This window comes from Gavialis gangeticus, unplaced genomic scaffold (assembly GCF_001723915.1).
Source record: "Gavialis gangeticus isolate Ggan-Ray unplaced genomic scaffold, GavGan_comp1, whole genome shotgun sequence".
Taxonomy (NCBI): Eukaryota; Metazoa; Chordata; order Crocodylia; family Gavialidae; genus Gavialis; species Gavialis gangeticus.
Genome location: NW_017728973.1, coordinates 6879353 through 6904885, shown reverse-complemented (window position 1 = coordinate 6904885; position 25533 = coordinate 6879353). Strand labels below are relative to the sequence as shown.

The 25533-nt window shown below is 46.5% G+C and overlaps 1 protein-coding gene across 6 annotated transcripts in view; it reads left to right on the top strand.

The window, feature by feature from the left end:
• The window catches only part of MLLT6 (MLLT6, PHD finger domain containing), a 108327-nt gene that overhangs the window by 37532 nt on the left and 45262 nt on the right, over positions 1–25533 (top strand). For 5 of the 6 annotated variants that reach the window (XM_019507696.1, XM_019507672.1, XM_019507688.1 and 2 more), the window contains one exon: positions 16858–16956. In XM_019507696.1, coding sequence (XP_019363241.1) covers positions 16858–16956 — 99 coding nt within the window. Of the gene's footprint in view, positions 1–533; positions 811–1153; positions 1339–16857; positions 16957–25533 lie in introns of those variants that run through there. The other variant, XM_019507704.1, reaches the window with a different exon arrangement.

Sequence of the window (25533 nt, the reverse complement as noted above, 5' to 3'; positions counted from 1 at the left end):
TGTTTATGTTTCTGGGATACAATGACCCCAGCTGACTTCCTGCCCTTTGGGTGGGGGGCTGGACTCGATGATCTTCCGAGGTCCCTTCCAGCCCTAATGTCTATGAAATCTATGAAATGGCTGAAATCAGTTCAGCAGCACAGGTGGCAGAGACAGCGGACTCAGGCTTGTAGCTTTCAAAGGGGCAGAATTTGGTCATGTATTTCCATTTCCAATCCGACTTGCTTTCTTTCTCATTCTTCCTGCGGCTGCTCTTGTGGCTGCACCCACAGCCAGGCCTCCTTGTTTTCAGACTTAGAAAGTTCAGAGAACCTGGGAGTGGAGGGGAGTATAACTTAATACTGGGACCACTCAGCTCTTCCAAGCAAAGGTCTCGTCCCCAAAGAATCTCTTCCTCCCTCCCTTGTCCAAGCTGCTTTTAATGGTCCAATTACTCTTGGCCAGCAGATTAGAAGGGGGGCACGGAGAAGGGAAGAAGGGAGTGGGGTTGGAGGGAGGGAGGGGGAGCAGGCACCACAGAGAAACTGTGTACAACCCTTTTTGGCAGGCAAGGGATCTTGTTTCATTCCTCCTGCCTTTAAGAGCTACAAGTTAGATTGTGTCTCAGGCACGCCCCCCCCCCTCCCCTCTCCCCCATCCATAAAGTTTCTGGGCTGTTCCGTGCTGAGATGCCAATCTCCAGCTGCTAAATCCTACATGGAGAGAGTTTGTTTTTCATGAAGTTTGTTGCTTGGGGCAGGTCAATGTTTGCTCCAGACCAGGGCTCACCCAGCCAGCCTGCTGCTGCAGGGAGCGTGGAGTGTCTGGAAGGTAGGGCGGTATTTTGTTTTCAAGGAGGGATGGGTGTTAAAATAGTTGGTGATCTAGCAGTGCCCCCCTTCCACCCCTCTCCCTGAATGAATCGCAGCTGCTTCCGGATTACCTCCACTCCCCACTCCCGTCCAAGGTCCATGGCAGGTTCTCCAGGCAGGCAGGAGCCATTGGCAATGAACCTCCATGGCTCCATGGCTGTACATGAGGTTTCCCTGACGGGAGGTGTGCAAAGGGAGAGTGTGAATGTGTGCATAGGGGGGTGCTGGGCACTGAAGAACTGGGTGACGGGTGGCAGGAGGGGCAGGCTGCTAACTTCTATTCCTCGCTGCCTCCCTGCCAGTGACTTCTACAGGAAGCATTCAGAGCCAAGATCACTGTCCCCTCCCATTCCCAGAGTGAACGGATACGACACGTTTAAATGTCTCTGCCACATGCTGAGCAATGTCACAAGTGCTTATGGCTGCACCCTGCAGAGCTTTGTGTGGAAAGAAGCATGGAGTGGCAGGGAGACAGCCCCGCACTCAAGCCCAGGTTGTGGGCACCTGTTGGTGGCACAAGGCTACCCTACTGAGTAGCTGTAGGTGTCCACTCCTTTTGCTGATATGGCAGCTTCTCTATTTTGCACCACCAAAATATCCTTGAGTAACTGGGTAATGTGACTTCTCTGGGTGCTAGTGCCTGTAGGTAACCAGGTAACCTGACCCCTCTGGGTGCCAGTACCTGTGGATAACCAGGTAACCTGACCCCTCTGGGTGCCAATGCCTGTAGGTAACCAGGTAACCTGACCCCTTTGGGTGCCAATGTCTGTGGGTAACCAGGTAACTTGACCCCTCTGGGTGCCAGTGCCCATGAGTAGGCAGGTAACCAGACTCCTTAGGGTGGCACTGCTCATGGGTAACCAGGTAACTTGAGCTGTCCACTTAACTCTGTATCGCAAAATGCTTGTTAATAATAAAATGTTAATGCTTAGCTAGGTAACAGGCCATTGGGCACCTCCTTGAGAGGGCAAGCGACATGTCAGGGAGGAGCCTGACTTGTCCCTCTGCTGTGGGGTACTGTAAAGGTGCTCAAAGAAATCAGGCATTCTGGGTGGTACAGAGCAATAGTGCAGGGGTTTGGGGCATAGAAGACCCCTGAGGTTTGCTCATATCTCTTTGGTTTTCTGATCCAGACAGGAAATGAAGGACATAGGGAAGCCTGGAAGAAGAATTTCAGGGGAAATCATGATTGCAAAGTGATCTGGGAAGAGCAGGATGTGGCTGCGGGCATGGCTGGAGCTCTTTGTGTGGGCAGAGAGAGGAATTGCAATTCCCCATCTCATCTCAGTGCAGCATTCTGAGCTTAATGCAGGAAGTGAGGGCTGGGGAAATTTAAGTGGGATACAAAGACTAGTCTCCAGGGGACAGATTTTCCAGCCGTTTCCAGCTGCTCAACACTTGCAGTCAGGGCCAGTTTTTCAATAGAACTCAGCACCCAACAGGTACAGTTGTTTGGAAACCTTACTGCTTAGTTTGGTATCTTAATGGGCCTAGATTTTTAGGCATACCTGGTCCCAGCTATGGCAGCTGAATTCTAGTCATGTGTGTGTACAGATATGCACCTAGATGCAAATAGAGACACTGCTCAGTTGCCTGTCATTGCCTCTCTATTATTTCAGAAAAAAGATTTCTGTAGTTTTGAAGCAGGAGGATCTAGGTGTAACCACTACTGTCCTTATGAAATTATGGGGGCGGGGTGCAAAATGTAGCCTGTAGTGACCATCATGACATTTCTACCAATCAGCCTATAAATTTATTCCTTTGCATGCTGGTATGCATGGATGTATATGAATATGCACGCAGGTACTCAGTGCCACATACTATACAAGACTGTATTGGCTCCAGTTTGTCCCATACTTGCCATGACCTGTGGAATAAAATAACTATAGTACTGTGCCTTGCATTTGCATCGATTGACATTGTAACACTGCTTGGCAATTTCCAAAATTCATCTGGGATGCAGGAATCTGAAAGACTCCGAACAATCTCTGCAGCAGGCAGGGACTGTCAGGACCGGTGTTGGTGCTGTTACATCTAGTGAAATGCCTCTTAATTATGGGTCTCTCCTCTCCTGAATGACACTAGTTCCTACAGCTGGGACAGACAGTGTTCTGTAGATGGGGTGAGTCTTGTGTGGAGAAGACAGATGGGAGCCTAATTTTGTTCTTAACTTTTCCCCTAACTCCATCCGTCCTCAGAACCTTGGGCAAAGCACTGCACTCTAGGGCCCAGCGAAATTTCACCACCAGTTTTGTTTCGATGCTGTTTTGACCTGTTTTGAGGTTGAAACAGCAAAATCGCAATGAAACAGATATGGTCGAAACAGCCTTGAAACAATATGAGGCAAGTCGAAACGTTTTGCCATTTTGACCCTGTTTCAACGTTTTGTCCATAGGTTATAATGGGTATAACAGTCTATAACTTTGTCATTTCTAGTCAGATTTGGATGAAACTTGCAGGCATGGTAGCCCTTTCTGAGGCCACAAAGCCTACCTTGTTTCAAGAAGGTAGGTGCAGGGAGTTCAGAGAAACTGCACCCCAAATTCTTGAGAGAAAAACTCATGTCATATGTATGTGTTAAGACACAGTGGGGTCAAAACTGCAGGCCTGCTAGCCCCTGTGGAGGCCACAAAGCATGCTAAGTTTCAAGGAGATAGGTTCAGGGGGTTCAGAGAAACTGCACCCCAAAGTCTTGAGAGCCAAACTTGTGTATGTGTTAAGCCACAGCAGGGTCAAAACTACAGGAATGCTAACCCCTGCGGAGGCCACAAAGCCTGCCACGTTTCAAGGAGATAGGTGCAGGGGGTTCGGAGAAACTGTACCCCAAAATCCTGAAAGCAAAATTCATGTCACGTGTATGTGTTAATTCACAGCAGGGAGAAAACTGCAGGGATGGTAGCGCCTGCTGAGGCCACAAAGCCTGCCAAGTTTCGAGGCGATAGGTGCAGGGGTTTGAGGGAAACTGCACCTCAAGCTGCGGACAAGCAAAACTCATGACATGGGTGACACTGTGTTAAGGCGCAGCAGGGTGACAGCTGCAGGGACGGTAGCCCCTGCTGAGGCCATGAAGCCTGCCAGCTGTCCAGGAGATCAGTGCAGGAGTTCTGGGTTCTGGGGCCCTGCACCTCTGGCTGCTGACAGGCAAAACTCATGTCATGGGTACTTGTGCAACTGTGTCTGTCTTGGGGCATGGGGGAGGGGAAACTACTGCAGGCCTGCCTGCTAGGCCCTGCTGAGGCCATGAAGCCTGCCAGCTGTGGAGGAGATCAGTGCAGGGGTTCTGGGGCCCTGCACCCCTAGCTGCTGACAGGCAAGACTCATGACGTGGGTGCTTGTGTAACTGCTGCCTCTCATCAGGCAGCAGGACTAAAGATCCCCCATCACTTGTCACCAAGACCTGAGGGTAATAATTGACCACAGTATGGACATGAGCCGGCAGTGTGATGCTGTAGCCAGCGGGGCCAACAATACCCTGGCATGCATCAATTGATGCCTCTCCAGCAAAACCATTGCAAAGATGTGATTCTCTTGCTCTACGCAGCTCTTCTCAGCATTGGTGAGACTGCAGCTGGAGTACTGCATCCAGTTCTGGGCTCCGCACCTTAACAAGGATGTGGTAAAGCTTGAGAGAGTCCAGAGAGGGGCCACTTGTATGATCAGAGACTTGCATGGCAAGCCATATGAAGAAAGGCTGAGAGACATGGGAGTCTTCAGCCTGAAAAAGAGAAGGCCAAGAGGGGACTTGGTAGCAGCTACATCTAGGGCTCGGTGAACAACTGTTCACCAGGGCACCCTTGGGGAAAACTATGAGTAATGGTCACAGTCTGGACACCCTAGTTGTGAAGTAGTTTTTCCTAATGTTGAGCCTGAAACAATCTTCCAGGAGTTTGTGACCATTACTCCTAGTTTTCCCCAAGGGCGCCCTAGTGAACAGTTGTTCACCAAGCCCTAGATGTACACTTCTGATGTAGTGGTAAGCTACAGCAGTAAGGAGCTACCATGCCTACAAGTTTCATACAAATCTGGCCAGAAATGACAAAGTTATAGCCTGTTTTGACCTTCCCCATTATATCCTATGGGCGAAACGTCGAAACAGGGTCGAAACGGCAAAATGTTTTGACGGAACAAAAAGGAACAGCTGTTTCGACTTTAAACAAAAGTCAAAATGAAATACTGTTCCATCGAAACATCAAAACACTGGTCAAAACAGAACGCTTCCATTTCGCACAGCCCTACTACACTCCATGTTGCCTCTGTTTTCTCATTTATAAAATGGGGATATTCATATTGAGCCATCCTAATCAAGCATATAAGCATACTGGAACCCTCTTCAGTGAGCCACGAAATACATGCAAATTATATAGAGTAATGAACTAGGAATCTGAACCCTGTTATCACTATCCCTGCTCTGCTACCAATGCACCATATGACCTTTGGCAAGTCACTTTACCCACCCTGGACCACAATATCCCCAGCTGGAAAGGAGGGTAAAACCTGCTTATCTGGACTGTGAGGTAACACCTGGAATGTGAGGCTGAATTAGTTAACATTTCATTTGCAATAGTAGCAGCCCCAACTGTTCAAAAAAAAGGGAGTTAGCCCCACAACAATTGTGAGATCAGCTTTAAAAAATGTGAGATTTTCATAAAATAATATATTTCTTTAATTTGCCTTTCAGTGTTGTAATCCTGAAGAGATACTATTTTCAGGCTTTTCTTGATAACTACAAGAGTTAGCAATGTATTTTTTTCTTAATGAAAGCTGAGATTTTCAAATGATCTTTGGCTCCGAGAGCTGAGACTTTAAGAAAAATGCCAAAAACCATGCGACTCAAATTTTGGCATCTTTGTGCTTGAGTGAGAACCACACAAGTGCAGTGAATTTCTGGGCCTAATTTTCCTCTCATTCACCCCAATTTGATATCAATATCAATTCAGTAGAATTACCCCAAATTATGCTGATGTAAGTGGGAGAAGAACCAAGTCTGTTGACACACATGTGGGCACATAGGGCACCATTTGCAAAATTGCTCAAAAGTCACAGAAGGGCAACAGCCCTTAGAAAACAATTTGGGATGTTGAACATCCAGCCTTAAGGGTCACAATGAGGGATGCTAATTTCAGAGCACTTTTGAAAGCCTGGCTCCAAGCTGTGGGTGCCAAGTATTTGGAAATCTTTTATGGCTTCCATTCAGTTCTTTAGGTCTGGGATCCACAAACAATGCATGAGTCTGGATAATCACCTAACATGGATTTTCTTTGCCCTGTTTTGATTGGCTCTTTGCTCCAGCCCTCTCCCAAACTCACTATCTTGCCCCCTCAGCATCACTCCATAGCTCCTCCCTTTACACCTTTTGGGCATGCCCAGTCCTCCAAACTGGGCGCATCTACACACACCTCTTTTAAGTGGGCTTAGCCTAAAATCGCCATTTTTAAGGCACATTAAGGGCACATGTCTACACATGCACACCCTTATTGTGTCTTAAAAATGTTGATTTAAGGCTATGTGAGCCTCAGTTTGATACCTGCATAAAGCAGGTATCAAATTTAGGCGTGAATAGCTAGGTCACATTAGCGCATGTGTAGACATGCTAATGCTCATTAATGCAGTGTGTGTCAACAGATACACATCACATTAATGTGTATGAGTGCATCTGCACGTGCGCTAATGCGACTTAGCTATTCGTGACTAAATTGAATGCGCTATAATGTGCATTAGTGAGCCCCTACATTGCCTTAATGTGCCTTAAGTAAATACATATTAAGTGTAGGTGCACATAAACACACGTGTAGACACGCCAACTGCTTCCCTTCCCTTTACTTCCAGTTAACCAACCCCTTCCTTTTAAAATGTCTCTCCCACCATAAAACACCTGTGGAACTAACATCTGCTGCCATTATTCATTATGGTGGTGTGTTCTGTCTCCTCCTCTCCCTGGGTCTGTTTTGTCTATTGAGCTATTTGGGACAGCAGGCAGTCGCTATCCTGTGAATGTACAACACCTAGCACAATGGAACCACATTCTTGGTTGGCCACTGCTATAATAAACACAGTTACAACAACAGCAGCAACAAAACAATAACAGCTTTCCTGGTATTGTTGTTGTTATTGATATTAATCTGAGCCACATGGAGGTGTTCCTTTGGTGTAGTGGTAAAAGGACTTATTAGAAGTAGCTGCAATGTATGTGTAATGTGCAGGGATGCCATTTAAAGGAACACAAGTTATAGACAGAGGCCCCTGGATAGGGCTTTATGGCAGGGAGAAGCCTGCTGTCAGTCTGAATCCTTGGGACAGTGTCAGGCAAACAGGGAGATGCACAATTAGGAAAAGGCCTCCTTCGTCCCCGCTGTGGTGGTAGCCAAAGCCAGACTATCAGTAGCAGGGGTGAAGGACTTGAAGGACAAGGTTCCAAAGAATGTCCATATGGCCCATCCTGCAGAAGAGCCACTTACTGAACTTTGCTGCTAAGAGAGAAAGGCTGTTTGTGTCCCTGAAGTCCCTGCAAGGACAGTTTGGAATGAGTCAGGGGACTAGGAGCTGGGGCATGTGCTGGGTCAGGGCCAGCTCTGAGATATGCTGAACACCCACAACTTGCACAAGAGCCAGTGAGCTAACTAATCCTTCCCTGCACCGCAGAGGTTTCCTGGATGCAATGGGGATTGACACCCTACAGTTCATTTCTGAGCTATAGAAAGTGGGAAGGGGAGGGCCAGAGCCCTAGATGCCTAGTGGGTGAGGCTATGCAGGCTCACAGGTTGTGATTCGAACTCCTCAAAAGGATGAGCTAATCCAACAGTCTCAGGGCTGCTCTGGAGGCTATGAGAGCCCATGGCTTGTCTTCACAGCCTAGCTATACCTGGGATAAGCCTTCACCTTCTAATTACATCAAGTCATTCAAGGCTGAGGAGAAGGGTATTTCCCCTGCCAGGTACATGGGACTACAAATGCTTGCAGATGCAAGGATTTCCACTACACAATTTATGGTGATAGACATAGACATTAGGGCTGGAAGGGACCTCGGAAGTTCATCGAGTCCAGCCCCGCACCCAAAGGTCAGGAAGTCAGCTGAGGTCATAGGATCCCAGCAAGATACGCATCCAATTTACTCTTGAAGGTGTTCAGAGTAGGTGCTTGAACCACCTCCGATGGCAGGCTGTTCCAGACCTTGGGGTGGGGGATTGCTTTTGGACTTTCCCCCTAGCTTGCTCCTTCAGCCTTTCGACTAGGGGCAAGTGAGACTAGGGGGAACCTTTACTCCAAGGCCTCTGGGTTCAGGGCTTGCACATAGGATGCCTGCCATTTGGGAGTATCTGAAGCCCCAGACGGAGCAAGCTGTGAGGTAAGATACTTGCCGGTGGTAGCGCCACACAGACTTGAATGATTGAGCTGTGCTCAGCTGAAATTTGAAACTTAATTCAGAACCAATTTGGCACTGAAACAAAATTGTATTGAAAAAAGAAACATAGTTATACCAGGATAAATCTGTATGAATGTCTAGTCTGAAATAAAAGTGGCTGTTTCACAATAGTTGCTCCCCTTTGGGAGCAGAGGAATTGTTCTGTAATGAAGGGCTAAATCCTGTTTTGCTTTATGTGCCCAACTATCACATATGTAGCTGCTTAACTGCAGTTTGGGGTGCTTGCACGTAGTTTGCAGTTCAGCATTGCCTGTGCTGATTATGTTCAATAGGTCTGTGCTCCAGCCAGAAAGCTGTACAAGGAAACAGAGTCTCCCAAGTACACATGGCAAACCAGGCAAAGCACATAATTTTATCTGAGTAAAACCCATGACTAGTGGGGGCCAGACACTGAAAGAAGGTACTGTTGGTTTTTAGTCCCAGTAGCTGAGCAGTTAGGGCATTTGCCTAAGAAACAGAAGACTCTAGGTCCCTTTTACCCAGAAGGGTTTGAACCTGCATCTCCTCCTTCCCTGAAAAATGCTCAATCACTAAGTCATAGGCCAGGCTTTACCCATCCCTGCCTCCAACTCTTCTCCTGAAGTTGGCCCACTGGGCAGCCAAGAGAGGGAGATATCTGGAGCCAGGAGGAAAGATACACACTACAGGGAGTGTGGCTTGATGAGATGAATGTTGACACCAATGGTAAGGGATCCTGGGTTCTTCTCTTGCTCCCTTTGAGGAAGAAGACTTCCCAGCGCTGTTTATTCACTGAATATTAAATGCAAGGTGCTGTGGGTACCTTCCTGGCTGTTCAGCTCTGTAGATATGTACCTTAACCACTAAATGGTTGCCCTAACAGGTGGGAGGGGCCTCTTCCTTCTCCGTCTTGTTTCCCCACAGGTATCCATGTAGGGTGATTCTATGTTGCTAGAGGGGAAAAGAAAATCCCAACCTGTATATGAATGCCAAAAACTGCAGTTACATGTATACATATGTACCACTTACGTACGTAAAGCGAACTAGGATTTAGCAGTAAGTGTCCACATGGGGGAGTTATAACCAGAGTAGCTACTTCACCAGAGTTACGCTAGGAAATTTCCCCCTCCCCTGTAGATGAGGCCTCAGAAACAGGCCTGATTTTCCAGGCTGACACACCAGGACTGAGCCAGGGAACCTGTACAACTACACATGCAGGTTTCTACAGCTTGAGCGGGAGAGGCTGCATCTGCAGCCCAGAGCTGTAGCCCAGAAGGCTCACATCTGGTGAGTATGGCTAGATGGGAGTTTGAGGGTGAGCAAGCAAGAAAGTATGGGGATATGGTGGGGAAGTCCATCTGCCAGCCAAGGCTCTTAAATCCAGATGGAGACACCCCACTAAAACGGCCTGATTTGCAGAAGAACTGAACACCCACAAATCCTGTTGTCCTTCATGGAAGCTTCAAGTGCTCATCGCCTTTGAAAATTAGGCTCCTTTTAGATGCCTAAACATGAATACAGGAGTTTTAACTTTGTTATTGACAGGCCTAGGTGTTCAAAAACAGGTAGTGCCATTACAATCTTTTCCCACTAATCTCCCACTTCGATTTTTCACCCTCCAAAGACTGCATGCAAAGTTACATCTAATGGATCTCTGTCTTGCCCAGAGTGGAACCTGTCCAGTTTGTGCTGCCCCCTAGCAATTTCTCTGAAGAGTTGTTTTTATCTCAGATCTGCCAGACATGTATTACAGGGGGAGAAAAGGACACGTGTTCAGAGACCATAAGATAAGCTAGATTAGAAGGAGGAAAAGATATTAATGTTTGTTCTAGTGGAGGCTGCTTGAAGAGGCAGTGTGGTTAAATGGACGGAGGTTGTAGCTAGGATTCTGAAATATTGCCTTTGCAGGAAGGAAGAATGGGTTTGTGGTTGAGGCCTGTCCTGGCTTCAGGAAACCTAGATTCTGTGGTCTGCGTGATAAATTACCTTGCAAATTTGCAAAATTGTTTAGGTACCTGGTGGGATTTACAAAAGCGCTTAAGAAGTTTAAATCCTTTTAAGCTAACTCTTGTTGAGTCAGGAGGAATTTGATGCCTGATTCACTGAAACGTCTTTGTAAATCCCACCAAGCATCTACCTGCATTTTTAAGCACCTAAATACATTTTTGAATCTGTCCCTTGCTCTGTGTCTCAGGAATTGTGTACACGGGAGTGGATTGGCTGGTAGAGCTACAACAGCCAACCCTGTAAGCAGATACTTGGCTTATCTACAATGAGGCATTTGCTGGCAGGGCTATGTCAGTAAGGTGACATAGGGGCTTTTAGGTGACACTGGGTGTGTCTACATGTGTGCTTCAATGAGCGTTAGGCTATTTATGTGCATTAAAGTATTACAAAAAAAGTGTGCTTTCATTCATGCGCATTAAAATAGGCTAATGCACCTTTTTCTAGTACCTCCCAATAGAGGGCACTTTTACATGTGCTTTGGGGGCTGGGGGAAGGTGGCACTTTAATTAGAGTGGCTCCGAGAGCCACTGTAATTAAAGTGCTGGTGCGTCTTGTGTATCAGCATCCCCACGCTTAAAAATGGTAGGGATGCTTTGACCTAAAGCTGGCTTAATGAGCTTTAATTCAAATGGCCCCGCCACCATTTTTTAAGTGTGGATACACTGATACACATGATGCAGAAGGCTGCTGGAGTGCAGTACTTGTCACGCTCCAGCACACTTGATTAATCGATTCTGCTCCAACATGCTGGAATTCCAGTGCGACAGAGCAGCCTCCACTCTTGTGTATAGGTGCCTGGAGGAACTAAATTTAATGTGCATTAATAAATGTTTAGATGCAAATTAATAAATGTGTAAATGCACCCACTGTAATGCAAATAATTACAGCCCTGAGTCAGCCACTAATTCACTGCTTAACCAAAGGTAGGATACATAAACCTACATTTTCACCAGTGTCTACCAGTGCCTCAGTTTTGATTGACCAGCTTGAAAGAGCTGTGGTTGACTGACACAGGCAAAAGGTCAGTAGGGATTTTCCATTTTGAAAATGGGCCCCAGTTCGTGTCTCAGGCTTTGGCAGCATAGAGAAATTGACCAACATCATTATACAGGAATAACCCAGTATGTAATATGGACACTTTATTTTGGAATAAAAGTTACTTTGTTGTAAGTCTTCTCAGATGCTTCAATGGCCAAAACAAGTTCATGTCCTCCTTTTGTAACTGCTTTGTTACCAGATGTCAACAGAGTTGCCCTAGGGATAAATTTGGCCCCAGGGTACTAATTACACACCACTACTTAGCACAAAAAATAATTATTACTCTACCAAGATCAATATACAGCAAAACGAGCAGTGAGCCATGAGCCTGACCAATGGAAACTATTCGTTTGCTGCCTTACTTAGCAACCTATTGGATCAGCACCTACTCTTCCCAATGGTCCTACTCATTGTGTAGGATGTGGTCAAGATGAAAAAGACTGGGTATTCTGGAAAACTAGAATCTATATGAAGTGAGGATCCTCCAACAATATCATCCTTTAAAAAAATATTTTTCGTAGTACTGTAATTGGAACTTCCACAAACGGCCCTTTTCATCTTCATAGCATTTATGAACAGTGATTTTTCTCACTAAATTGTTTGCTTCCGTGTATCGCAACAGTGAGTTCTTTTGGATAATTGTACATGATATTTAATATTACTAAAAAGGACATGCTTTTTTCCCAGTGTAAATGTTGCTGTTGTAATAATAACAACTATACTTTCAATGGTTGTCATATTTTATTTGTGTTACCGTCACTCCTAGGGGCCCTGCCAATGGAGCAGTCACGTTCTGACAGGCCTTGTACAAACACAGAAGGGTCTTCCATTCCAGACTCTCAGCTTGCCTCTTGTGTCATCTTTGACGAAAGCCCTACCCCTCCATTGAGATTTGCACAGTATAGGAGCCTAATCACATGAAACTCATGCAGGATCTAGCCTTAAATGTGGGAAATTCTAGATTTTTCTGTATCACAGGGACACGGCTGAAGACAATAAATCTTGTGGGAAGGAAGACAGGAGATTGAGTTAGGCCCAGGGTCCATCTAGCCCAGTTTCATGTCTCTGACAAAGGCCAGAAACAGAGAAAGGCATAATAATTCCATATCTGGCAAATACAAGCTGACCTTAGCTGCACATCAGGTTTCATGCTGCTCTCTAATACATAGAGATCGACTTAAACTCTGAAGCACAGTGTTTAATATGCCTTCCAAAGTATTTATTAGCATTAACTCTTGTAACACTAGAAGATCTTGTTACATGAATGAGTGTCCAGTCCTTTGAGTCTTGCTAAATCCTCAGCCTCACCAATTCCCTGTGACAATGAGTTCTAATGAATTCTGTAATAAATTACAGAGCTGAAAAGACAACAACATAATATGCCATTGTGTTGCTAGTTGTAGATAACCAGCTACCTTTTCAACTCTCAGTTTTACCTGGGGCACTCAGTCATAAAATATTATTATAAAAGTTGTGAAGTGGACATAAGTTCTGTTTTATGGATAATTTGGGGATTTTGCAGTTCGGTGTCATTGTAAATTAGTATGAAAACTAAACCATTTTGAAAATACCTGCAAAGGCAAATTAAAAAAAATGTATTGAGTCAATCAGAACATTTTTGTTTTGACTTGTGATTTTTTTATTTTGCATTATGCTCTATGGTATCTGTTGCAAAATAAATATTTTGGAACAAAAAGTCCTTTCCACCTGAGAACTCAAACCACTTCATGCCTGCTGTGTCGACATAGAACATTTTGACATAGTCAGAATATCTTCTTCCCCTCTTTCCTTCCAATACAAAATTCCAGCATAGTCAACCCAGTTCCACAAAGTGTTCTCATTTCAGTGGAACAGCATATTCCAGCAGAACAGGATTCCACTAAAATTTCTTCAAGTAACTCTAATTATGATGAAATGTCCTCATCAGATAGGATGATCTCGTTTCATCATCTGCTATAAATTTGGACTCCTGGAGTCACAGCCCCTGAATTTTCACTACCTTGTGTCTATCTCTATTCTCTGTCTTAGCTGTCCATCGTTGTAATATGTAAAAACCTGCCATGTCAAACCATAGCAATAGCACAGTCCAGAATGGACTTCATAGGGTGCCTGTCACTTTCCCCCTCTCAGCATCAAATCTCTTGTTGGGGTAGGATTTTTGTGGGGGCTGGTTGATTTGCTTCCAGATATTTGGAGGGAAGGGGGATATTGTTGGGGGTGAAAAGGGAGGTGTCAGTGTTGCTATGAGGGAAAGACTTTTTCAAAGAGTGTTTCCTTCATTGAGGCTCTGTATTTGCCTGTTTTTTTCCCCATGAAAGCTTCTTCTACAGCTGGAAATCCTCAAGAGAGATTTTGTACCATCATTTTTACCTAGAAAACACAGGTGTAAAATGCTGCTCTTGCTGAACAGAAGTGGGGAATTCTGATTGGTGATCTGTCATATCCTTTCTCCCCATGCTTGCACAAATGTAAATAGCTCCATGAGAAAAGAATCAGGCTTGTTCCATTCTGAATAAATTACAGTTAGTATTTGAAGGTGGTTTTTCTTCTAAAACCCTTGAAGGGCAGAAAAAAGACCAATGAGAAATGTATTAGAAATACGTCTCAATTGTTATTTGTTGAAATACAGTCAAGACTTTAAAATATCAAATCCTCCCAGGCCTTTTTATAAATGTCAGTTAATCACATAACTTCTGCAGCGTGACTATTACTGCCCACATTTTATAGAAGGGGTCCATGTGTTTAGTGTATAAGGTCATGAATAGGAGTCAAAAGGCCTGGGTTCTCCTCCTGCCTCTACTACCTGTCTACTGGCAGCTTGCTGCCCCTCTCTCTGAGGCTTTTTTCCTTTTCAACTGTGTTATGTTGAAGTTACTCGTTACACTTAGGCCATACTAAGAGCACTTAAAACTCAAGTGTCCCCACATTAAAGCTCATTAAATCATGCTAAGTGCCCTCTGAGTGTCTCAAAGTTACACCATTTCAGACAAGGGTTAACTCTGAGTCATGGTGCCTAGCTCATGTTAGGGGATGTTCAGTCTGCTCCATTGAGAAAAATGAGCAATTTGCATTCCTCTGGCATCTCAGGATGCACAGCCTCCAGGCTCCCCACACCCCCAGAGCAGGGGTAGAGACCAGGTGTCCTGGCTCCTAGATACACCCCTGCTCACCAGCCCTCTAGTGGCAAGTCAGAGCTGTGGAAACAAGAAACCATATTGACATGTGACTGCTCACAGCAGGTTTGAACTTTACACCACTTAACATTCCACAGGTTTAGTATGATCTAAGTGTAATGTGCAGCTTCACCCTAAGTTTCATCTCTTTAGACTGCAATCTCTTTGGCTAGGGACAGACATTGCACATAAACTGGGAGAAGTGATTGGAAACTGGTTCAAATCTGTAACACAACAGAATTTCAGTGCACATAAACTGTTTTCAAAATGGCTGGAACCAGTTTAAGATAAACCTGGATGGATGTAGTATCAGACTTTAGGCTAAATTGGTTTATTGTCACAGATCCTCTCCAGACTCAAGTTAACTCACAGTCCCTCAGCATCCCAAGATCCTTTGCACCTTCCTCGCAAACCTCGCCTAGCAAGGTGGTTGGGTTAGCTTTGGCCCCAAGCTGTCTGCTCCAGCTGAGCATGGAGGTGTACTCTAGCACCCCCCAGCTTCATAGATTTCATAGACATTAGGGCTGGAAGGGACCTCGGCAGATCATTGAGTCCAGCCCCCCAACCCAGGGGCAGGAAGTCAGCTGGGGTCACAGGATCCCAGCAAGATAAATGTCCAATTGACTCTTGAAGGAATCCAGAGTAGGTGCGTGCACCACCTTTGGCAGCAGTCTATTCCCGGTATTGGGGGCTCGAACTGTAAAGAAGTTCTTCCTTATGTCCAGCCTGAAACGGTTTTGGAGAAGTTTGTGACCATTTGACCTTGTCATTCCCTGGGGTGCTCTGGTGAACAGGTGTTCCCCCAGATCCTGATGTACACCCCTTATATACTTATAGGCAGCCACCAGGTCCCCCCTAAGCCTGCGCTTTTCCAGGCTGAAGAGTCCCTTAGCTCTTAGCCTCTCATCATAAGTGCTGTTTTCAGGCCCTCTGATCATGTGCGTGGCTCTCCTCTGGACTCTCTCAAGCTTCTCCACATCCTTTTTAAATTGTGGAGCTCAGAATTGGATATACTTCTGGCCTGCACCACTGCAGGCATGTGGCTGCAGTTTTGGAATCAAAAGTGAATGTCTGTTCACTTGCTTAGCTATTCAGTCTATGCAGTTTTAACTAACTTGCAAAGATTGAATAGATTCAGCCTCAGGCTTTTTGACTATCTGTACTTAGCCTTAGGGGTTGCAAATGTCTCTTACTGTGCACAGTGTCTTCCGCAAACCAAGCCTGATCTTGGTTATTATACTAGAAGGTATTGATAACAAAGAGTTGCAGCTCCTTGTACAAATTCAACAGAACTGGTTTCCTCTGTGTAGCGGGTCTGTATTTTTTATTCTCTCTCACACTTTGCCAAATAAAGAACCCTCAAATCAATGGCAAAAGTCCCATGGAGTTCCCTGGAATAAGGTCTGGCCTAATTCTTCATGGTGCTGAATGCCTTCTGTAGGGTACAGTCAGCAGGAGCCAAGAGCATTCTGCACCTTATCAGGGCAGGACCTATGATGAGTAGATCCTGTTGAAGTCAGTGATAACTGAAAAGTGTCAGCACCTCTTAGGTCCTTGTTCCTCATTGGTTCGCAAACTGTCAGTCCTGTTGGCTTCACTGGGGCTTTAGAGGATGAAAACAGGGATAGATTTTGTCCCTAAATAGTCTGACTTTTGTTGACAGAGATGGCCCTACTCTTTCCCCCTAGTGCAGGAGTGGGCAATTATTTCAGGCAGAGGGCCCTTACTGAGTTTTGGCAAGCCACTGAGGGCCGCATGACAGGCCACCAGGAGCAGATAAATATTAATTTTCTAAATTTTTTAGGGGCCCCGCAGGCTGGATAGAATGGCCTGGTGGGCAGCATCTGGCCCCCGGGCCACATTTTGCCCACCCCTGCCCTAGTGGATGTTGTAGGGATCTTGAGATCCAGGTTCAAACTTTACTGCCTGGCTAAAGTGCTGAGTTGTTGATCTCTGTGCATGTGCAGCATGTGCTAAGAATGGTTTTATGGACTCTCACACTAACTGTAACACAGGGTGAGTCTGAGAGATGTTTGATGAGGGGAGCGGACTGGGGCATGGGGGCAAAGAGCCCCTTTGGGGGAAAAGGAGGAAGGCGCATGTTTCTTGAAATCAACCAGGGCTTGTTAAATCCTTCCCTGTATCATCTTACCAGAAACTGATTCGGGGGCTTCTGTTGATAATTCTGCACACCAGATGTGGACTGCAGCTGGGGTAGGGATAGTGGGGCACTCCCAGCCAGAAGTTGTTGGGGGAGGCTAGGCCCATGTGGATGGGTGGAAGAGGAAAGGGGAATATGAATGTAGGGTTGCAAATCCACCCCCACACACCCTCCTCTTTTTTCTTTCTCAACCTCTACTCTCACTGGCAGAAAACTTGTCCTTCTAACACTTTCTGGTTTCCTTTGCAGAGTCGGAAGGACAAGGAAAGACCTAAACAGAAGCACAAAAAGCGGCCAGAATCTCCCACCAGCCTCACCCCCTCTTCTGTGCCCGTCACTGCTGAGAAGGTACCAGATCTACAGGAGATGCTGGGAGTGGCTGGGGGGCAGGGAATCTGCACAAACTCCACTCTCTCAGGGTAGAGGGAAGCATCAGGCACTGAAGCAGAAAAGAGGCTTTGCCAATGTATTTTCTTTCCTTATTTCTCATATTCCTTCTTTTCCTTCCCTTAGTCCCTACCCCTGCCCCCACCTTGGGAATTTCACACTGCAGCTGTCTTGCTTTCTGTTGGCGTTGACGACATAATCACTGAGCTAAAGTCCCCAGTGGTTGAGCTGCATGTGCCAGCCTGTTTGGCAGCAGATGTTCATGTTTAAGGCTCCTGTAGAATAAATCTGTATCCATGCTTTTGCCATTTCTTCTGCCATGCTATACACAGCTTGGGCAGGTGGATGGTAGGTACCTCCATTTTGGGATGGGAAGGGATGAGCTGAGACCAGGGTCTTAACGCAAGAGTCCTATTTAATAATGTTTTGCCCCTGTCTGCTCCCTTCCATCCAGGGAGAGCAAAACACCTAATAAATATTAATTAAGCCTCAAGCTCCCCCAGCAGGGGAAGCATGGGTAATTATGGTATTACCCCATTTCAGGGGAAACAGAGGCTCAAAGTGTCTGATTCTTTTATTGTCCTTGGGTCTCTTCTGCAGGATTTAAAGGCAGCAGAACTCTCTACTTGGGAATCATTCTAGGGTAGAGGCTTCCCCAGGTGGTGTCTGTACCAGTTTTATATCATCCCCAGTATTGGGCATATGCTGGGGACATGAGCAAAGTACTGATGTGCTCCTGCACATCTTTTCTCATGCATTGCCCCTTGAGCTGCCTGTGGCATCTGCAGGTAAATTACAGCAGCCTTGAAGCTATTCTAGTTCATGCCAGGGCCGTGCACCAGAATGCAGAGCTTAAACATGGTAGAACTCAATCAGAGCAGAAGTCAAGGCCACAGTGGAGAAGCATGTGGCTCCAAGATTACATTGGGATCTGTAGAAAGAGCAAAGACTAGAACCCAGGTGTCCTGACTCCCAGGATAGCATCTGATGAAGTAAACTTAAGTTTCTGCCTGACTTCAAACTAACACAGCTAACTACTCCTCTGTGCACTCAAGGGACACTTTGTGGGGAAGGCCAGATCTGGAGGCAGTCACAGATGAGGATAGAGGTGCACTGGCAAAGCCATGAGAGGGGCCAGACCCAGGTTGAAGGAGCAGGATTCCAGCTCAAGATTAAATTGGGTTATCTGGATTCTGTGTGAGGCCCAGAGCTTGAACAGAAGAGTGGGTGTAGATTGGCACTGAAGTGCCTGGGCAGAGCCATACATGGGAGTCCCAGGCTTAGAGTAGCAGCATGGAGGTGCTGTGACAGAGCTGGGCACACCCCACTGACTAGTGCTTTCCTGGCTTGTATGAGTGCAGTTCAATTCCTGCTTTTGTGAGTAATGGATTTGCCCAGTTAACAGAGCTGTTGGGAACTGATGTGCTAAGAAGATTATTTTCAAGCCCTACCGAAATTCAAAACCTGACTCCCAACTGGCTAGAGTGGCTGTTAGACAATTACCCACTGTCTCCTGCAAAGCCCTGTCAGCCCCTTTTTAAGAATGGGGGAAGGGCCTTATTCAGGTTTACAGTCACCTTTCAGCACTTCATAAGCTGAAATCCAGGTCATCCTGATTACCCTAGACATGCTTGAGTGACAGGGCCTTAATCTTTTCCCAGGGTTTTATTCTTATTAATCCTTGTAACAATGAGGGATAGTCCCTTAGTGTTTTCTGTGCACAGTTCCCAAAGCATCACACAAACCATCTTCTACTGAAGTGTAGTCACTTCTGGGGTGGAGTATGACAGCTGTTGAACAGTGCACTGCAGTATTACACAACTCAGGAATGTAAGTGGAGAATCTGGTATCTGTTTGAAACCATGTCATGAGCTAGACTCTCTGGGTGCATCTACATATGCAATTAATGTGCCTGAATTTTCTATACAAAAAATTAAGGTGCATTAAACTGCACTCCCACATGCATCTGAACATGTGCCCAGTGGGAGCAAATTTGCTCCCACTGGGAGCAGTTCAGTTCAGGGTTCCTTCTGCCCTGCTCTGCCCCACTGCAGCAGCTAGGGGGAGCTCCAGGTTCCCCCAGGTGCCAGCCCTGGGCTAGCAGGAAGCATGAGGGCTGGTCCTCATCTTCCCAGGGTTGGGGAACGCTGTCTCCATTGCCAGGCAGCTGCCTCCCAGCCATGTGGAGATTGGAACCGATCTCCATGTGGCTGGGAGCTAGCTGCCTACAGAGCTGGGACAGCTCTCCCTGTCCCTTTTGGCCCCCTGCTACCTAAGCTGACCAGGAGCAGTTTGCTTTGTGAGCTTTGGTGCATTGGTTTAATGCACCGATTCCTAGTACCTGTATCTACAGGTACTAGGAAATGGATCATTAGACTAATCTAGCGCACAGTAATTGCTGTGCACATGTAGATGGGGATGCATCTCATGTAGACACACCCTTGGTGTCTCTCTCTAGATCAGTGGTTCCCCACCTTTTTATGCTCAAGGTGTGCCCCTCATTAAACTTAATGCATCCCTTGTTAGACTCAAGGTACCCCTTGGAAAATGCCAGCTTTTAGTTTTCACTTGGTTTTTGACTATGGAAAATAACAGATCAATTTTTCTGTTACAAAGCACTCAGAAAGCCCACAGCAGATCAGAATGTATTTAAAACTGTAAATTCCTATTCAAAATCTTTGGGTTGATTTTTTGAATCAAGTTTGCACACCTAATAATGCTAACATTGTATGGCATCCCACAGCACGTTTGAAAGGATCTCAACACACCTCAGCATGTTATGGCACCCTGGTTGAGAATCACTGTTCTAGATATTTGCACCCATGTAATGATATCAGTAGAGTTACACTGATGTAACCTCTGGAAATATATTTATGGCACAGAAGCAAGCCCCATCTCACACCAGAGTGGCATGTATACATGGGGCATTTACCCTGAGATAGTAAAAAAATGACTCTGGTACACTCTGAATCATATTCATTGCACTTCCCCAGCTGGAGTTTGTTTAGGGCAAAGATAAGTCCTCAGATTGTTTGGTGTGGGTGTTAATCCAAAAAGCAACGTATGTGGGTGAACAGTTAGGGAAAGTTTGTTTGGCAAAGAGTGCATTACTCAAAGAAACAGAATAGTCCAGTAGTTAGGGGCATAGGCCTGTGCATCAGAAGGGACGGGCTTATTCCTGCCTCTGCCATTTCCCTGCTGTGTGACCTTGTATAAGTCATTTACAGTCTCTGCTGCCTCACTCTGGACCAGGTAAAAAGCCCTTTAGGGCAGGGATTGTTCCAAACTATGAGTCTGTATAGAACCAAGCACCACACAGGTCCAATTTAACTTAGGTGTCGGGTGCTGCTACCCCTTCCTTGAAATGCTCAAGTGCCATAGTTTGAAGACAGGAACTGCTTGCTTACTGCATTCTTGTCTTCAAGCCCAGTCCAGCTCTGCCCAGATAATGAGCTTTTCCTCAAGGCAGCAAAGCTTGTGTCTTGCTGGCTCTCCACATTCCCCACATACTACTACTCCTTGACTAATTGTGATAACGGTTGCCCCGATAAGCATCCTCTCCAGTACCCATGAACATTTAGCAGTCCTCCTGTCACTACCCTGGGTTCATCACTATTTTGCAACATTCTGGTCATTCCAGTGTCCGTGGGTGCCCTGTCAAGAGTTATTCCCAGTGCTGCTGCCCATACTCCATCCAGTCAGTTAACTGGGGGAGTGGAGACTGTGCTGTGTTTCAAAGCTGAAATTTGCCTGGATGCATTAGTTATAAGGACACTGGATGTTTTGGGGAAGACGGATGAAGCAGTAAAAGGCTGAAGAGCCTTTTGGGCTCTAGGTTGCCAGTTCAAATGCAGTCCAGGTGGGCACTGGTTGACAGCTGGGAGCTGGGTAAGTCTTTCCAGTCATCCCAAAATTCACTGCGTCAGGAAATGAGACTCCTTGAAGCTCTCCTCAGAGAGGCCAAGATTTGGAGACAGTGGGCGCGTCTACACATTCATTAATGCACATTTGCTACTGCACATTACTACATGTACTACATTAAGGGGCATTGAGCTGGCCCAATGTGCAGTAGCAAAAGTAAATGCCTTTTTAGTGATGTTTAATGCACAGTAGAATAGGCTACTATGCATTAAAGTGCATATGTAGATGCACCCAGTGTGGAGATTGAATTCACCTCTCAGGGGGGCTTTTTAGGTAAGCAGGCCTAGCTGTGGGGATAGGGAAGCTTGCTTTATATGTGGCCTTGTGACCTGGTCAGGGTGTTTCTTAGGAGCCTAGCTTGAAGCTTGCTAGCTCTGAAAAAAACAGGACATGAGCTTTGTGGTGATTGCTAGACAGTGGGTGTGTCTACACAAGACAATAAATGCACAATAAATTAATTCTACTGCATACTAGCGCATCACAGCAAAAGCCATGCTAATTTGCTAATGCGCGGTAGAATTAGTCTACTTCACTTTAATGTCACTAAAAAGGCATGCAGCAACACTACTGCGCAGTAGCACTGGTTACTGCACATTGAGTACAGGTACTAAACTTAATGTGCAGTAATTACGGCACATTAATGCACGTGTAGATATGCCCAGTGTGGCACAGGAAAGATATCTGGAAGGAACAGAGGGATACAGGGAGAAACAAGCCCTTCCAGCCCCAGGGAGTACTGAATCGAAGAGGGCAAAATGTCTTTGTCCAGGGATTTGAACACTTCTAAGAGCATCAGCCACCCTGCGCTGCAGAAGGGGCAAACACAGCCTTTGGCATCTGACCTGGCATCAGAGCTGCCAGCCAGCTTCCTTTGGATTGGCCAGGAGAGGGAATTGTAGCACGGTTGCCAAGGCAGCCCCATATCCAATGGGATTTGTGCTTCTGTTCCAATATGCAAACAGAAAAGCTTGTGGGTCTTTTTAAATGAATGTGTGGAGGAGGGGAGTTAAATCAGGCAAATATTTAGGTGCCAGAAATATTTAGGAGCTGGAGAAGTAACTGTGTGTCATGATGCCTCTGTCTGTTGGTCACAAAACCATTTCCTGTTGCTGGCAGCTGTCTAAGGGTGTTCCCTGTAGGCGTCAGCAGCTGATGAAGTGACCTCTGGCTCACAAAAGCTTGTGTAACTCTGATTCAGTTTGTCTGTAAAGTACATTTCTACCTGCCTTCTGTAGGGATTAGTTTCACCAGATCTCACCAACCTGCAGCGACAGTGGAGAAACCACCCATGAGCTTGGGGTGAGGTGGAGGGTGGGCTGAGCCATGGGAATCAACCAGGGGTTGGACTTTCTTCTGTGCTGGTAGCACGTGCCATTAGACAGCCAGCTCTGTAGCCCCCAGTGCTTCCTTCATCACTGAGTACGGGGGAAGGAGTAGCAGCCAAGGACAATGCATAGTTAGGGTGGCCACCACAGAAGACAGTCCAGTTGTCCTCTATGATGGCCTAGAAAAATAGACATAAAGGCGTTGGGTTTCATATCAATAGAGGACAAAGTAGCAGAAAACCAGGATGTCCTGTATGATGGGCACCCTATACATAGGTGATCCACTGGGGTAGTGTGTTTGGTTGGGATTGAAGACCTGGGTTGAGCCCCTGGTTCTACTACCAATGTCCTGTGCAACCTTACGCCACTCACCTACAACCAGACGTTTTTAAGGCAGTTAGGTACTGAGTGGGATTTTTCCCAGGAGCACCTGCCTTGTTCAGCTGACCTCACTGAGGCCAAGATTTCACCCCAAAGGCAAACTGCACTGTGTGCCATTGCCAATCCCTGCAACCAGTTTGGCGTCTCTGTTAGCTTTCTTGTGTTTATTTCAGTTTTATAATCAAAATGTGCATTGCCACCTAGGTTTCACCTCTCCACCTTGAGCTAATTCAGTATTTGTCCCACAATCCCCTCCTGACACACTGGATTAAAAAAAAGTGGGGGCTCTTTGATGTGGTTTCAGTCTCCCTCTTGCAATCAATCGACTTTAACTCCTGACTCATGTAGGCAATTTTAAAAGTCCCGCAAGATGCCTGTCTGCTTCTGCACCTACATACCTTTAAAATCTGGCCCTTAGCTTCCCATCTGTACAATGGGGATAATAGCATTGCCCTTCCGTGGGTAGGGCAGGTGAGGCTAAATACGTTACAGTTTGTGGAGGGATACAGGCTTGTCTACACAGGAAGCGAGGAGTTGGGATTGTAGCATGCCAGCTACTGTGTGTTTTGAAAAAAGATTAAACTACCTTGCACAAATGTATTCTTGGTGCAGGCTGAGTGTTCAGTTAGGGAGTTAATCCAAAGCAGTACGTGTGCTTTGAATTTACACTCGAGTTTACTGCCTAGTTTCTTCCCCAGGTGGAAAAGCCTGTCTAAGGACCATAGATGAATGACTGCAGGTGCATTAATGGGTTGAGGTGCAGGCCAGCTTGCAGGGGAGGAGAGGTTGTGGTGGGGTTGGTCTAGGTGCAAACTGTCCTGTTCAGAAGCAGGGCAGGCAGTTCACATGTGACATGCACACTCATAATGCAGCCAATGCGTGGTGCCTGCTGTCCCAGGTTACCACACACATGGAACAACCACTGCTGTGTCCCTCCTTCCCCCTGCAAAAACCCCTGGGGAGCCCTCCAGCTCTGCTGATTGCACTTGCAGTAAATCTGCGGTGTTCTGAACAGCCCCAGATGCCTCCTCCTGGCCAGCTGTAGACATCCCGATCACTTGTTGACACGTACTCACACATGCTTCAGGCCACAACATCTGGCAGGCGAGACCAACCCGCTCTGAGTCTTGTAATCCAAGCCACAATTGCCAAGGCCTCCCTGCACCCACCCAGCACTTCTTGCCCTCCCCCTTATAGGTCAGGTGCTGGGAAGGGGAGCATGGGAGGGGAAAGGAATATCTGATTGGACCCTTCCAGCTGGGAGGCGGGGAAGCTTTCCAGGTTTCCCACTGTCATCTGAGCCTTAACTGTACACCAGCAGGCCTGAGACTGCCAGGAAGAAGAGAAGGATCCTGACAGAGCGCTGGGAAACTTTGCTTGTCTTGTCTGGATTTGCAGTGACTCCAGTGGCACTGGCAGCCAGTATAGGAGTCACACTAATTGTTTGCCTCTCCAAAAATCAGAGCAAACCTAAACCCCAGAACCTAACAAGAAGTCCCCCTCCTCCCCCCTCCCAGTCTTTGTATTAAGCACAAGCTGGTGATTAAGTACAGAACTGGAGTCGGGAGATCTGGGTGGAGCTCCATGACCTTGGAACACAGTACATAGGACCTGCGTCTGTCATCAGTGGGAAATCAGCCGCTACCATTCAGGCCTGCGGGACCAGGCCCCTCATCTTTGTTAAATGCATTTACCTGCCTCTCCAGACAGCTTAGTTTCCTGACTGGTACAAAGAGCTTTGCAACCATTGGAGAGAAGGGGCTGCAGGAATGCTAAATACCATTAGCTGGGATTTTCCAAGGAAGTCTACTAGAGCTGGATGCATAGTTCACACCAGAATTCAACTGGAGCAGAATGCCTAATTCTCTTTCCCTTGTAGGGACACCCCAGATATTCTTGTTAAGCAATCCACCTTAGAAGTCCTGCAAGGAGGGGAAGGATGGTGTATAGGGGTGAGTCACTCGGTGGCTGGGTTTTTTACGGTCTATAGGTAGCTCCTTCACTTCGGGACTAAATACCTTTTAAGGCTTGAGTCTCAACCTCCCTTTGCCTCAGTTCCCCTTCAGCAAATGGGGATAATAGACCTGCCCTGTCTTACAGGGTCATTGGGAGATTGAGAGCATTCAAGACTGTGAGGGGCTCAGGTGGGCTGATAATGGGACTCCTCTAAGGGCCTTACCTAGACAGAAGACTCTTGCTGCAAGATTGTTTAACCTCTGGCTACAGATGCATCTTTAAAAAGCAGCTGACCATTAGTCTCCTTCTTGTTGGCTGCTTCACTGTATCTTTTGTCTCACAGAGATCAGGAGAGCTACCACTGTCACTGAATCATCCATTGTTCCCATCCTCCCCGCTCTCCCATCAGTATTAGTTTAATCCAGGGCAAGGCAGTTCTGTACAAGTGTTTTCCACGCTGTATCATTCCTCCCCCCTCCTCCCCCCTTCCTTGTCTCATAAGTGGTTCCCTCTAGTTGCTCATCTCTCCAATCAGGATGCAAAGAGGGTCTCTTCTGATTTCCGATAAATAAATTAATGAATGAACAGTTTAGGTGCTGCAGAGTGTCAGAAGGAGGCCAGGAAACAGGTACAGCTCCTTGGCAATGTTGTGTGACTCAGTGTATGTGTGTGCGCATCTGTGTGTGTGTGTGTGCGCGCGCGCGTCTGTCTCTCTTCTCCTGACTGTTTCATTTCCCTCTGCCAGCTCATGGATTGGGGACTTGTTCTCCCCATCAGGATTCTTGAACTCAGCTGAGAGGGGAGACCTGTTTGGTTAGGAAAAATTTTTTTAAGAGCTGCATTTTGAGAGGCAGCTGTCACTTGCTCAGCACTGCTGTGGGCTTCCTGCTTCCCACCCCCATCCCCTCCACACACACACACACACACACACACACACACACACACACACACACAC